Below are 14,821 nucleotides of genomic sequence, written 5' to 3'. Positions count from 1 at the left end.
TTATTCTACTTCCTATTCTTTATTATTATCGCTGTTGCTGTCGTTATTATCATACTCATTGCCCTGCTCCTTCCCCGGCCTTCCCCTCCATCCCTCCCGCTGCCCCGGTGCTGCCGGCCCCGGCCCCGCTCCGCCCGGCCCGGACGCCCAGGTACGGCTCGGGCATCCCCCTGCCCTCCTGCCTTCCCTTCCCACCCCCGGCACCGCGGCTTGGCAGAGGGGTCGGGACAAGGGAGAGGCACAGGCTGGAATGCGGGGCTGCGGCGGGCAGGGAGCGCGGGGGGCTGCGGGCGGGCGAGGCTGCGGCGCCCGGGGGGATGCGCCCGGCAGCCCGGGGCTGCGCTCGGCCCCTGCGCCGCGGCCTCTCCCGGAGGAAGCTCTGGGGTCGTGGTTGCCCTTATTTGCTCCAGGTGATGCGGTCCAACTTTGAGCCGAGGCGGATTAGCTTTTAAGTCCCCGTTAACTTTTCTGGCTGCTCGGGTGGCTGGGACTGACTTTGCCTGTCTCTAGATCCTACTTCTTTGCGGCTTGCTGAAGTTTTGAGAGTCCCGAGCCCGGGGCTCAGCCTCTTGCTCCCTTGGTGGGAGCCCAAAGCCTTGCCATTCGGCAAGGACACGGCACACTCCCCCTACCAAGGCTCTCCGCAGAAATGGTGGCTGCCTTCCTTCGCTGAAGGGGAGGAAATCAAATCCTTTTGTTTATTCCGAAGGATCTCTGTTTTATCTCTCACCGTGCTGCGGTAATTAAAGGAGACCTGTGCTCGAGTTATTTGCCTGGCTTTTGTTTTCTCCTAAGGTGAGCCTGGAGGATTTTATTCCCTCCAAAAGGGCATATGGAAGCAGTAAGTGTTTTCAGCTGGATTTCGTTTGCGTGCTATTGATTGTCTCTTCAGCAGAGAGATTTTCTAAGGTATGGTGGAATATTCCACCTTGACAGAGGCTTGTATTACTGAGGCTGGGTTTTTTTCCCTTCCCCAGCCTTGTCCCCAGCTCATCCGAGTCACCATCCCAGGGGCACTGGGTGTACGGGGGCTGCTGGTTGGCCTGTGCTGGGGATCTCCTGGGCTTTAACCCAGGCTTTGTCAGAGCATGGAAGGAAAGGCTTTTCCTAAGAAGGGCTTTTTCACCTGTTGAAAAGCCCAGAAGGGAACAGTGGTAGCTGGCTGCTGTTCATGATACTGTGGTGAACATCAGTAGGTCCCATCCCGTTCCAGCACCGTCTCCTTCAGGATGTGATATTCTCTCCAAAGCATTGGCTTTCAGCCTGGCTGTGGCAAGCTCTGCTCTGCTCTAGCTCAAAAGCCCTTTTACAGGGTGGAACCCAGGTGAGAAGGATTTTCCACTCACAAGCCCTCCCTTCCGAAGAAGCACTGAGCATCCTCAGCCATGCACCCCTTCAGCTGCCTGTCTGCTGGGGTTGTTGAGCCAGGGCGTTTGGAGGAGCTTGGCAGCTGACTGAAGCAGGATCACCCACCTTAGCCATGGGCATGAACAGGAACACAAGAGCTGCTCCCCTTTCTGCAATCTGCTTTGTGGTTGAGTCTCAAACTCAGTAGCCCCCAGGGCAAGTGGCAAACCAAGAAATAAGGTCAGGCCTTGGTGTTCATGTTGTTCCCTGGCTGCCTCCCCCTCCTCCTACTCCAGCCTCCATCCCCGCCGTCCCCCATCCCTCTCTGCCTGCCTGACCTTCCCTGTTGCTGCTTTCCCACCAGGATGAAATATGCATTCAGACTCTGTTACCCTTGTTTTCTTGAGAGTATGTTTCACACTTCATTTGCAGGAGACACTGAGAGACTTGGGGCAGGTTTTCCTTCTTGCTGGGCATGTCAGATGGTGCTCCTGTCACTATCCTGGCTGGGCCTGCTCCTGCCTGCCTGGGTGAGGTGGAGCAGCTGGAGCCACGGGTGAGGCTGTATCCCCACTCTGTGATAAATCAGCTAGGAAAAAAAGATACATCTGGTCTGAAATCCAGCAGAGAGTTTAGCTCTGCAGAGCCAACTGACCCATCCGTGCCTGGTTACGTTGTGCCAGCTGGGATGCTGCAGCTGAAAGGAGTGTGAGTGGTCCCAGAAAGCAACCGCGGGTGAGATTTCTGCCATGGCTTTATGGAAAAGTCTCTCCTGGACCTGATCCTGGAGTGACTCTGCTTGGATTTACCCTGAAGAGTGGGGTTGTGGTTGGGCACTGTGCCCCTGTGTCATCTTGGGTCTGCAAGTTCAGGATTCCCCTGATGGGCTGTCGTGGCGCAATGAATTGCCGTTGGTGTGGAAGGCAGAGCAGGGGCTGGAGGAGCTGTCCTCCCACGGCTCAGAGTTGGGATCGTTGTGGGTATCAGGGGCATCTGAGTTGTGGAGTGGGAAGAGGAGCCCAGGACATTGTGTGTGGGGCAGAGAACTGCAGGTCGATCACTGGCTGTGGGGGTGAGAAGGGCAGGACAGGCTTCCCTATGTGCATTCCACGGCTAGGCATCCCTGGAAATCAGGGTGCTTCCACCCCATGGGTGATATGGTGGTCACTGGGTCTGCATCCCACTGGGAAGGGTGAGGTGCCTGGGTAGAGCCAACTGGGGCACTCAAAAAACCCGAGGCAGCAGAGCCCAGAGCAACTCATGGGCAATGTCAGAAGCAAAGGGGTACCAGGACTGCAGGTAGGGGGGTGGCTGGTTCCTCTCCAAGCTGGCTGCTTTTTAATGTGATTGCTTTGTCCTCCCCCACCCCGGGTGCTACTGAGATGGGAGAAGCAGCTGGTCCCTTCCCTATGCTGTGCCCAGCTCCCTGCCGGGTCCTGCACAAATCCCACCCCGCTGAACTCCCTGCTCCTGCTACGGTGCCCTTAAAAGCACAAGAGAGTTGAAACCACACATCTCCCTAAGGCAGAGGGGATGGCTCTCCCCTGAGATAGCTGCTGGCCTGAGGCTCTGGAGATGGGCATCCAAGCTCTGGAGCAGGTTGCGTCTCCCTGGAGCTCAGGGATGAGCAGCCAGTGGTGGCCATCGCGTCGGGCAGGCGCAGGCAAAGGAAGGGAAGGGCAGGGACTTTTCTGGGTGGTTTTTTGGATCCTGACCATGAAGCCACGCTGCTCCAGAGCCAGCACCTGGCCCTGCAGCCTGGCCCCACCAAAAAGAGACAGTCTGTCTGCCTTGTGCTTTCGGGGAGGCTTTGAGAGCCCTCCTGACTGTAGTACTGCCACACGTGGGAGGCTCCTCTCTCTGTATTGCTGCCTGAATGTAATTAGGCTTTAATGAGTCATTAAAATAAATCTCTGTTTCTACTCTAAGCCAACATGCTGGGGGGGAGGAAATGCTGACAGTTGGAGCAGCATGTCTTGCATCATGCAGAGGAAGAGGCTGTGCTTCCCCATGCCCTCCTCCCCAGGGCCGGGCTGCAACAACACTCCTTCTCCCTTTTCCATGGAAAAAGGACTTTTCCCAAGCTCTGTTCAGGTTTGCAGGTGCTGTGGGAGCAAGATTAAATTATAATGTGTCCTCAGACTGGGTTTTTGTCTGGAGGAGTGGTGGTCTGAGGGTTGTTTGCAGCCCAAAGTGCACCTGTCTGGCTAAAAGTGAGCAGAGATGTAACCAGCCCCGGTTTTCAGCATCTGGGTTGCTAAAAGATGCTGATGGCTGTGTGCTTTTTAACCCATATCTGAGTGCAGTGGGCAGCTGGGGCAGATCTCCACTGGCCCCGTGGCTGGTGGGAGATGAACACGAGGCAGGGACCAAAATATGAAAGGAAAAGTGCGGTGCCATCCCCGACAGATATCGCTACAGTCTTCCCAGCTGTAAACGGGAGTTAAACAAAAGGGATGCTGCTGGCCTCTCTCCTCGTTGGGCTCATCTCCTCCCACACCAGTTCAGCTGCCCTTAATGTTCCTGCTAATCGAATCCCTCGGCGTGGCTGCTTTGCTGGCACACTCGCAGGCAGGCGGGAGGGCAGGTGCTGGCAGGACACCGGGGGACAGCCCCTGCGGGTCCCCGGGGAGCTGCGTCCCTCTAACACACCCAGAGCGGCACCCAGGCTGTAGGAGGGCACGGCTTCAGTTCTCCTGCTCAGGACAGGGCTTTATTGGGTGTTTTATTTTAGCAATGCAAATCAATCGAGTGACGTCGAGGCACGACAGGTCCGTCCCGGCGCGACTCGGGCAGCCGAGCCGTGCTGTGCCGCGCCGGGCCGGGGGCAGGGGGAGCTGAAACCGACGGCATTACAAAGGCTCCAGCCTCTGCTTTCAGGAAACGTTCTGCACGAGTCGTGTTTCAGGCGTCAGGCTGGGAGAAACTGGGAGAGCGGGGCAGCGAGGTGGGAATTGGGAAACTGGGCAGAGGCTTTTCATGGGAATGATGGCAATGAGGCGGAAAGGGTGAGATGGCACTGATGTCTGGGGCAAGGAGGGAGAGAACAGTGCGGTGCCTTGGAGGAGAAGCTGTCCTGGGGGTTGCTTCAGAGAAAACTGTCGAGAAAGTGGTTTTATTTAGCGGGAAACTCAGTGCTGTGCTCAGTTGGATCTTGTTGGGGATGCTCTGGACTGTGCTGCACGGTGCTTCTGCTGGGATTCATCCTCCTCTTCCAACTCGTACCAGGGGTGAAGATGTTTTTGATGTCCCCGTGTGCCTCAGAACAGAGGAATGAGTTCTTCCTCTCTTTGCCCTGATGGGAAAGAGCTCACTGGTGTGAAAATAAAATGGGTGCTGAGGAGGTGAAGGTTTCATCTTGGAGCAATGATTGGGCTGAAGAAATGCCCTCCCAGGTCTGGGCGTGAAGGGCAGAGCATCCCCAAAGGGAAGCTGTCTCTGTGAGGCTGCCGGGGAAGGTTTCCTGGCTGCAGGATCAGCAGGATCCAGATCCATCACCTGCACCTTCCTCTGCCCCAAGGCCTCGGTGTGGGATGGCTGCAGGCTGAGAGCTTTGGAGGAGGTCCCTGCTGCCCCATTTTGCTTTGCTGAGCAGGTGCTGGAACACACTGGCTGATGCAGGGGAAATACCTGTGCTGTGTTGGTGCTTTACCACAGGCAGTGCAATGCCTAAATCGGTGCAAGGAGCTGCTTGGAACACCAAGGATGATGTCGAGGTGGAAGCAAATAACCCTTCCTGCTCCTTTCCAATCTCACTGGGATCTATCTCTTGTGCTGTACACTGCAAACACCCGGGCACTGCTGTGTTAGGGGCAACGTGAGGTGCAAATCAGACTCCAGTCCTTGCTCTCCAGGGCTGTGTCCTCCAGGGATCCATGGCAGGATCCAGCCTGGGCTCTGGCTGTCGGCTGGCTGTGGCCCCAGTCATGATCCCAAGCCTTTAATACTCCTGTGCATCAAAGTGCTCTGGGTTTTTGGCAAGGGTTGGTCTCACCCAGGGCACACCAGCATTCCGTCTCTCTGCAGTCTGGCTCTGCTCTTGCTGTGGGTGCTGCTGCCGTGACTGCTCATCACAGAGGATGTTTGGGTTCTGGGAGGGCTGGTGCCTGCAGCAGGGATGCTGGCCAGGTCCTGGCTGGCTCCAGAGAGCCCACAGAGGTCTGATATGTGGGATAATCTCAAAAGCCCTTCTCTGTGTGACTTGGCTTGATGCCACTGGTTTTGTTCCTGGTTATTTTAGGACCGTGGCATGTGTGCCTAGGCTCAGCCGCAGCTTTTGCCAGGAGCAGCCTCGGAGGGACCTGGGGCACAGCAGCAGGAGATGAGCCATGTGGGTCAGGCCAGAGACATTGCCATCCCACATCCCATTGTGGGCTGCCCATGTCTGATGCCTTCAGTGCCCAGGGCTGCACCCATCTGCCGGGGCTCTGAGTGATTGCTTAAGAGGATAAAGGACAGATGAGATGCCCAAGTAATGAGATACTGGTGTAATCCACACCTGAGACGTCCCAGGCTGCAAAGCTGTCCTTCCTCCAGAAGTCCAGGAAGCACTGGGAGGTCTCCCTGGGACACAAGTGAGAATGTGCTGTCTGCTCCCCAAACATCTGACATCCTGGGGCTTTGCACACACGGAGCTGCTGTGGCCAGAGATCAGAAGGGGATGCCCAGGACTTGGAGGGGGATGCCCAGGGATTAGAGAGGCATATCAATTTTTCTGTGGCCACAAAGGTGTTTGCCACTGGCAGGGAAGATCTCCTGGGCTCTCACAGGGCAGGATGAGGTTTGGCATGGGAAGGAGCAAATCAGGCTTGGTGAGAAGGTGTTTTTTGGCAGAGTCTGATGACCAGGAGAAGGGATCTCCTGGGCTCAGTGGGTCAGAAGCATGGTGTCAGCAGCAGGAGCACAGCCCTTCGTGCCTATCTGGAAGCTGGGGTCTGGCCAGCAGCTTCCACTCTTGAAGTGGTTTGATATTTTTGTTAATTGCAATTAATATGTTGCCTTTTGCAAGAAAAGAGCTGGTTTCAAGACCTCATTGGTATTTCTTCTTTCACATCCCTTGGCTGCACAGGAGTGAGGTGCGAGGAGGTGATGGGGAGCCCCAGGGAGCTGGTGTGGATGCTGGAGGAAAGCCAAGGGCAGGCTCATGGCAGGGCACGGGATTTTGGGGTCTGTTGACTGACTGTGAATCACCAGAGTCTCAGCTGGGCACGGTGTCACCTCCGTGACTTGACCATCCGTGTGGTGGCTGGGAGCAATGAGCAGGGCTCACTGTGGTTTCCTGTGCAAAGCCACAGGGTCAAACCCTGCACAGCTCCAGCATGAAGCAGCCTTGGGTAGGAAATGAGTTGCAGAGAACACCCTTTCTGCTGGGAAAAGCCTTTTTTTTTTTTTTGGTGTTCTCTGCAGCAGGCTAAAAGCAAAGTTTCCCCAGGCACTGCTGTGATTTCTGTCTGCAGACTGGTCTGAACTCAAATATAACTGGGGCAGAAGCAGCCACGGAGCCTAGCGCTGCACACGGGTGTTACTGCTGCAGGAGGGAGTTGGTTGCTCCACTCGCCTTCAAAATGCTTTTTCCTCATTTCAGCTGGAGGAGACTGAGGGGAGACCTCATTAATACTTAATTTAAAAGGCAGTTGTCAAGAGGATGGGGTGACACTTTTTTCTGTAGTGTCCAGTGACAGCACAAGGGGTAACAGGCACAAGCTGGAACACAGAAAGTTCCACTTAAACACAAGGAAAAACTTCTTTGCTGTGAGGTGAGGGAGCCCTGGCACAGGCTGCTCAGGGAGGGTGTGGAGGCTCCTTCTCTGGGGGTTTCCAAACCCACCTGGACACATTGCTGTGTGAGCTGATTGAGGGGAACTTGCTTTAGCAGGGGCTTGGGCTGGATGATCTTTATAGGACCCTTCTAACCCACATCATTTGGTGCTTCTGTGATATAAGGAGTCAGAAGAGGGTGGCCCCATCTGACTCCCCCCTCAAAAATGATGGGGCTTAAGCATGTTTATGTGCAAGGGCAATTCTAAGCAGCAATTGGTGACTCCTGAATTTCAGTGTTCACAGGGCATGGGGCTGGCATGTTCATCTCCCTGTGACTCCCACATACTCAGTAATTAAAAGTTTAAAGGTTTCCAAGTGACTCGGTGGTTTGGAATGCAGGCAAGAACCTCGAGGGCAAGCACTGTGGTTGCTACAGCCTCCCTCGTCCTCTTGCATCCCATGTTGCCATTGCTCTTCAGGTGAAATTTCATTTGGCTCATTTTGGTGGAGGAGATGTCTCTGTTTCTGCTTCCCCACAACTTGGCTCGTCCCCTTACACCTTGCAGAGCAGAGCACCTGTGTGATGAGCTTGCAGGGTCTCAGCCTGCCCCCCACATCCCTCCTGCCCCACAGATGGGGTGGCCACACTGCTCGTGTCCTCGTTCCCTCACCAAGGTTTGCAACCATGGGTTAATCCACCCGAATCCTGCCAGGCTGAGCTCGGGCCGGGCAGGCCACAGCCACCCAGGAGCTGCCCTGTTGTTTGCTGCCATAATCTGTTTTGAGGAGGCAGCCCCTGATGCTGGTTTTTTCCAATTAGGCCCTGGGAGATGATTCTGGTAAGGCAGCAGCCGGGGCTAATTTACCAGGCAGACATTTCATTGAATTAGCCCGTGAGCTGCAGAGCAAAACTGAGAGAGCAGAACCCGGGCTGGGGTGCAAACGGCTCTGCTTTACCCCAGCCTAAATCCTGCTCCCGAGCTCTCGTGTTGCTGCCTGAGCCTTTCTGGATGGGGAAGGGGTGAGCTCGGGGCTAGCAGGACGGGCCGGGCGAGGAAGGACGGGAGTTTCTCAGCTGGGCTGAGAGTGCTGGCGGCCAGCAAAAGCCTCCCATCGGCTTGCAAACCGCGCACTTCGGGGACGGACGTCATCGAAGGAGAGTAAATATAGAGCCCTGCGCTGCCGCTCCCTCCCAGGGTCACTTTTCTGGCCATAACTTTGCGCTGCGAGGCAGCATCAATTAAAGAAAATGTATCTCTGCAGCAAGCGGTTTTGGCCGGAGCAGCCGGAGGCGGCCGGGGCCCTACCGACCCTTCCTCCTTCCCTCCCTCCGTCTGCTCCCGCCTCCGCCGGCGGCTGGGGCCGGCGTCACACCGGCCCGCCGCCCGCATATCGCGACCCGCCGCCCGCATATCGCGACCCGCCGCCGCCGCCAGCGAGGCGCAGGGAGGGGAGGGGGATGCAGAACCCCTCGCGTAAATCCGCATTTCATTCAGCAACGGCTTGTGCGCCGGAGAGTGCCCTGGCCTGAGCCGCTCAGGTGGGTGCTGAGCACCAAGGCACCCGCTCATGTGAATATTTCAAACAGCCTTCAACTCCCTTTTTTAAGCTGGAAGGAGAAATGGGGCTGTGTGGTGGGGAGTTGGGCTTGTGCATCCCGCTGCGATGCCCCTGCATCCTGCCCCATGGGAGCTGCGTGCTCAGCTCACAGTGCAGCCTGAGGCTTTTGGGGGAGTCCTCTTGTAGGATGGGGTGGTGAGGCCATGCAGTGTCCAAGCACCAAGTGTGGTGGGGGCTGCTGCTTGGCTTACACAAAGCCCGTGTTAGACCTCTTGATGGCTGGCAGGCAGACAAGGTGTTTTGGGGGGGAAGCCGAGCCCAAAACACAAGTTTCCCGGCAGGTTGGGATGTGGATGGCAAATGGACATGGGCTGATCGATCACCCAGCAGCAGGGCTGCAGCTGCTGGGGCTGTTGTGTGGCTCATGCAAGGGCTGGGAAAGGCTGTTGTAGCTCTCCTGCCCCTTTCTGGGTATGTTTACCTTATAATTGCTGAGACCTTAATTACTTCTGAGACTGGGGCTCTTGCTCCTTCCCTGAGAGATGTCACAGCCTTTTCTGCATCTCTGCAGAAGACATATGAGGGCTAGGGAAGGCTGTTTTATAGGCAGCAACTATTTTATAGGCACAAACTGTGTAGCAAATGAACTACTAGGTTGCTGGTAAGCAGGATTTGGGGAAGAGGTGGATAGGAGACCTCCTCTCTGAAAGCATCACCTCCAAAGAGAGGAGGAAAGGCAGCAATTTTCTGGTTTAATGTTTGCCCTTTTAAAAACCATACTGTCTATTTTAATAAGCGGGAGCCTGGCTTCTGAGTGGGGCCAGTGAACCACTGATATCACCAGCCCCAGAGATGGGGCACAGGGGAGCCCAATTGTCCTTGAGCCAACACCAATTGGACACAGAGGTGACCAAAGGGTCCCCAGGGCCGGTCCCTCCCTGCCCAGGGGTTGTTCTTCGAGGCCTCCTGCTCACTCCAAACCTTGGGCTAATTGGATGTTGCTCTCTGAGCTCTAAATCAAATCACAGCTCCCACGAAATGAAGTTTTCTGGACGCGGCCGGCTGCCTGCATCATCCATCACTGTGCTTGCGGCACGTCCCTCGCGAGAGGTCATCCAAGGGCAACGCTTGCCTTTCCCAGACACCCACCCACAGCTTTCCCCTTCCCAGAGAGGTTGATCCTCCAGTGAGGTGATCCTCCAGCGAAGCTTGCCTGTGTGTCCCCACACTGTCCCTGCTGCCCCTCGCTCTTGGCAGTGTTTCAGGGTGCAGTTTGGTAGCAGGGTGCAGGAGCTGAGCCTGCTGGGGTCTATTATTAGCTCTGTGTCGGGTTCCCTGATGGATGGAGATGTTAGCTGGGTTATGCACCTATTGATTTCTCAGTTTGGGGTTGTTTTTTTCTTCCTTTGTTCGTGGGCGAGAGCGGCTGGAGGAGGAAATCCAATGCCACACCTTTTGGCTTCATATAGGAACTTTCCAAGAGCTAAAAATCAATTTGCAGCAGGCAGGATCCTGCAGATTACCGCAGTGGAGTGAGGAGAGTGATTTGGTTATGGGAAGGTGTCCTCCATGGTGCCCACCAGCACAGGCAGCAGTGAGGGGCCAGGGCAGAGTGGGGCAGGTCTCATCTGGAAGCTGCCACCTCCCCCTGCTAATTAGGGCCGCGTGGTGAGCAGGTAATTAGATCTGCTCGGCTACAACTGACTGGCACTTGGGCACTATCAATTAGCCCTGCTCTGGATGAGGCACAGAGGGAGGCAGGGGCCAGTAATGAAAGGTAGTGGTGCTGAGCATCACTCAGGATGGGCACGAGGCGGGGCACCCGCTCTTTGGGTGCAGGTCTGTTGCTTTTGCTGAAATTGCTGGTTTGGGGCACAAGATTGTCCTCTCCTGGTGGTTTATAGGACCATAGACTTTCACCTTGTGCTTCTCACTTGGCCAGCCTGGGCCAGGGGCTGACATCCCTCTCAGGGAAAAAGTTCTTCCTCATCTCCAATCTAAACCTCCCCTGGGGCAACTTCAGCCCATTTCCTCTTGTCCTATCACTCATTACTTGGGAGAAGAGACCACCTCCCACCTCACTACAGCCTCCTGTCAGTTGTAGATAGTGCTCATGTCTCCCTTCAGCCTGCTCTTCTCCAGGCTGAACACCCCCAGCTCCCTCAGCTGCTCCTCATCAGACTCGTGCTCTAGACCCTTCCCCAGCTCTAGTGCCCATCTCTGTACACACTTGTTTGGGTTCACCCACCTTTCCTGCTAGTCTCCCTAAAAAAGCAATTAATTTAGCCCCGTGGCAGGCACAGAGGTGGCACCAGTGGGGATGGGGACACTGGGCAGCCCCCTTGGGCAGAGGGACGAGCTGACAGTGGTGGGTTTTTCTCTTTGTCCCTGCTCCCAGGGCTGCCGCCGTCTCACCGTGGCCATGCAGCGCTGCCTGTCCCAGCCGGACACCGCGGGGCCAGCGTGACCGTGACTCTGCCTGTCCTTTTCTGGGTAGGTGCTGGCAGGGTGGTGGGGGGATGCCAGGCCTGGAGGGGAGAGCCCGTTCCCCAGCACCTCCTACAACATTGGCTGCTTGTGTGAAGATGCATCTGCCTCCCCCATAATTCATTTTAAAGAGGAAAAGGCCAAGTGCTGACTAAGCCAGGCCTTTGCCCCGCGAAGCAACGTGATTCACAAGCTGCTGCTGGCAAGCCTGGTTTCTCTGGTCTTGGGAAATGCCTCCTTTCCCTGCTCCAAATTAACAAAAATAACAATAACCATCATCATCTGCAGGACCCAAAATGCTTATTGCACCGTGGAAGCTCCCGGGGACATGGGCACGTGCTGAGCCCTATCTCTATGGGATGGGGGAGGGGAAGCAGTGCTTCCCACAGGTCCTAAATCAGGACAAATGCTGGGGAAGCAGTGAAAGGTGTGGGAGGGTGCTGCCAGGCCATGGCTGACCTCTCCCTCTGCTCCTTCCAGGTCCAACGCCTCCGTCACTGAACGTAAGTAGCCCGTGGGTCCTGCAGCATGGGGCTGGTGGTGGGGGCTGCCTGGCTCACACCAAGCCATCGGTGTCCAGCAGCCAGATGAGGTGTTTCTAGGGGTCAGACTGACAGGGTTGTGGAGTTTAAAGGCTCCCCTTTAGTTTTGTTGGGTTTTTTTTCCAATGGATACTCAGCTTTGCTGCTGTGTTTTGAAGCAGAACTGTATTTTCTGCTGGAGGGTGGAACTCAGCCTTTTTGGCTCATCAAGGGGGGTGCACCGCAAGGTGTTTCTCAAAGACCCTAAGCCAAAGGCAGTGCTGGCAGCGAGGGTGTCCTCTCACTAAGAGGAGGAAGATGATGTTGGGAGACAGTTTTCTAGTTGGGGAAAGAGGAGAAGGATGTGGTATTGCGAGGTGCCTCGTGGGCTCCCATCTGTGATGTGGTGACAAAGCCATGGTAGGTGATTTCCAGGTCCCTGCGGCCCTCTGCCTTTCAGAGTTTGATGGAGAATCGGTCGGATGACAGCGGGAACTGTTGTTATCACCGGGGGAATCCTAGCAACGGTGATCCTACTGTGCATCATTGCTGTGCTCTGCTACTGTAGGCTACAGGTGAGCACCACAGCCGGCCCCCATCTTACCACAAACCCCAGCAGCGTCTCCGCTCCTCAGGTCAAAGAGGGGTCTCAGAGAAGGTTTCTTGCCCATGATGGGCAGTGCTTGAAACCCCCTTTTCCCCAAGTGCTGCAGAGTTGTGTCCTTTCCTCCTCCCAGCATGGGGTCAGTCCCTGAAGGCTTTTGAGTCTCTGCAGCACTTGCTGATTTAGGTGTAGGCTTAGCTGGGTTTGCAATACCAGATGGAAGGGTTTTTGCCTGTAAATTAATTGAGGAGGCTTTCAACAACAGCTAGCTACAACCTCCTGCTCTTTAAAAGTTAATGTGAGGTCTGCCACGCAGCAGTGCCCGTGTGATGAAAAGCACAGTGGTTACTTGGAGGAGTTTCCAACTGGCACATTAAAATACTATCCGCCTGCAAACCTGTATGGGAGGGGAGAAGGCAAATTCCCTGGCAGCTGCGTGCTCAGGCCTAGATTTTGGTGTGGCTTCTGCTGCTCTGCAGGACCCAGGTACCAGCGGAGCAGAGCAGCGTGAGGGTTTGTGTGGCAGGCGGGTGAGGGGAGCAGGGATGTGGCAGGGCTGGCCAGCCGCTTCGCTTTCCCTAACCCAACCTCTTCCCTTTGGTGCAGTACTACTGCTGCAAGAAAGATGACACCAACGAGGAAGAGGAGGAGGAGGAGGAGGAAGAGGAAGAGCCCGACCTTCCCACGCGCTCACACCTCGGCACGTGCAACGCCTGCAACTCGCGCATGGCGGATGGCCAGGGCAGCCCCACGTCCCCCTGCGCCGAGCTCAACCAGCACGGGCCTCACTCCCACTGCCCGACCTGCTCCCCCTACGCCTCCCCGTTTTACATCCGGACTGCCGATATGGTGCGCAATGGGGGTGAGAGGGTCACCTACGCCCCTGCCTGCTACAAGGAGATGGGGCTGCCCATCAACATGGCCACCCTGCAAAGCTACCCGGTGAGCCGGCACGGCCTCCTCCGCGAGAGCTTCCCGAACCCGCGGGCTATCAGCACGGAGGTGTAGTCACCATTGCCACTAGCACGGGGTGCCCCAGCCGGCGCCCGCTCGAGGGAAGGGGCTTTTCACTTGTCTTTGGGGAGGGGGTTCCTGCAGAGAGGAGCCTGTAAGCCCAGCCCGAGACCAGCACGGTCCTCCTGCCGAACCGCCTGGCACCGCTAAGCTTCACGGGCGAGAAGATGAGAGGGACCTCGAAGGGTGATGTGAAACCAGCCACCTCCCAACCCATTGTAAGTGTCATTATTACTCTGTCTCCCGACGGGACCTGTCTAACGAGGGCTATGTACAGTACAACCTAATTTAACCATCCCCAGGCTCCCCTGACTGCCCTTCAGAGCGAGGCCTTTGGTGTGCCAGCCGCGGGGCCGCCGGCACGCGGAGCGATGCGTGACCACCCACCAGCTGCTGCCCCTGGCAAATCCCCCGGCGCTCCTCGGCAGCGGGAAAGCCAAGAAGGGAAGATCCGGCTCCTCCTGCTCCCCTTGTGCTGCGTTAGTTGCCGCTAGCAGTTAGCTTTTCTGTTCCACTGTAGGATAGGACACGCCGTCTCGCACCCGCTCCGGTCTGTGCACGCGCTCAGGTTGGAGACGTGGGTTTAAGTCACCGCCAAGGGAGAAAAAGTTGCTCACAAAGCTGCTCACCTACGCCAAGGGGCATGGGCCGATCCGTCTGCAGCCAAAGCCTCCACCTCTTCTACTCTTCACAAGCTTTCTTAGGAGTGATTTTAACTTGGACCCATAAAATGGCAAGATTTTACTGATGGGAAGAACTGCACCCCTAAACAACTGCAGTTTTAGTCACCTTCAGCGTTCAAAGGCTGTGCACGCTGACAGCTCCAGACAACCAAAGGTTGGCTTTGGGATGGCTTTTGCCTTCGACAGCAACAGCACACACCCCCGGGTCACGTCTCCTTTGCAGGGCCCACGACCTCCCTGGAAGAGTGACGTCTGGGTGGTGGGGGTCCCCCCCCTCTTTTGCTTTTGGAGGAAGAGGGTATGAGGCCTAAACCTGAGTTCATGAACTCTGCAGCCACTAATGACAGCCAGTGACTCTGCCTTTCTGCAAAAATGAATGTGGGAAAGTTCCTTCTTCCTCCATAAATCAAATTAGGTGAAGAATTAACTAAAAGGACAACTCCATCATTCAGGGGCACTTCCGTAGCAACTGCTGCAGGGCTGCTGGGCTGAGTTCACAGCAGGGAGGAGGGAGGATGGCAGGAAACGCTGGCTCTGCCTTTGCAAGGTAGGGTACAACTGCTCAGAACTGTGAGGGGTGGGGTTTTCTTTCTTTTCACCACCACAATTTAGCAATCACTCTGCTGCCCACAGAAGGGTTTGGACTTAACCTCCTCGTTCATGTACAGAAGGCACAGGCTGCATGAGCCGCGAATGTTTACGGTATCAGGCAAAAAAGGCTAATTTACACTTTGGACCTGCTCGTGCCTTGGCACCTCTGCTAAAACCACCTGAAGACAAGGAGCTGAACATGTAAGCAAACACCTTGCCCCAGCCTGTATTTTACACAACACTTTGAGCAAACT

At 55.9% G+C, this 14,821-nt stretch overlaps 1 protein-coding gene across 1 annotated transcript; it reads left to right on the top strand.

Moving 5' to 3' along the window:
- The first annotated feature begins 11,634 nt into the window (after nucleotides 1-11,634).
- LOC104555959 (protein FAM163A) lies at nucleotides 11,635-13,287 on the top strand. The gene is made up of 3 exons (XM_010199593.2): nucleotides 11,635-11,657; nucleotides 12,136-12,250; nucleotides 12,886-13,287. The coding sequence occupies exons 2-3, from the start codon at nucleotides 12,158-12,160 to the stop codon at nucleotides 13,285-13,287; spliced, it is 495 nt and encodes a 164-aa protein (XP_010197895.2). The 5' UTR covers nucleotides 11,635-11,657; nucleotides 12,136-12,157.
- Nucleotides 13,288-14,821: the final 1,534 nt, after the last annotated feature.

Source organism: Colius striatus, chromosome 10, assembly GCF_028858725.1.
Source record: "Colius striatus isolate bColStr4 chromosome 10, bColStr4.1.hap1, whole genome shotgun sequence".
Classification (NCBI taxonomy): Eukaryota; Metazoa; Chordata; class Aves; order Coliiformes; family Coliidae; genus Colius; species Colius striatus.
This window is presented reverse-complemented; position numbering and strand designations above follow the sequence as displayed.

Coding starts and splice junctions, on each gene's coding strand:
- LOC104555959 (XM_010199593.2), top strand. CDS start 12,158: ATGACAGCGGGAACTGTTGTTATCACCGGGGGAATCCTAGCAACGGTG. Junction 12,251..12,885: donor TCTGCTACTGTAGGCTACAG/GTGAGCACCACA, acceptor CCTTTGGTGCAG/TACTACTGCTGCAAGAAAGA.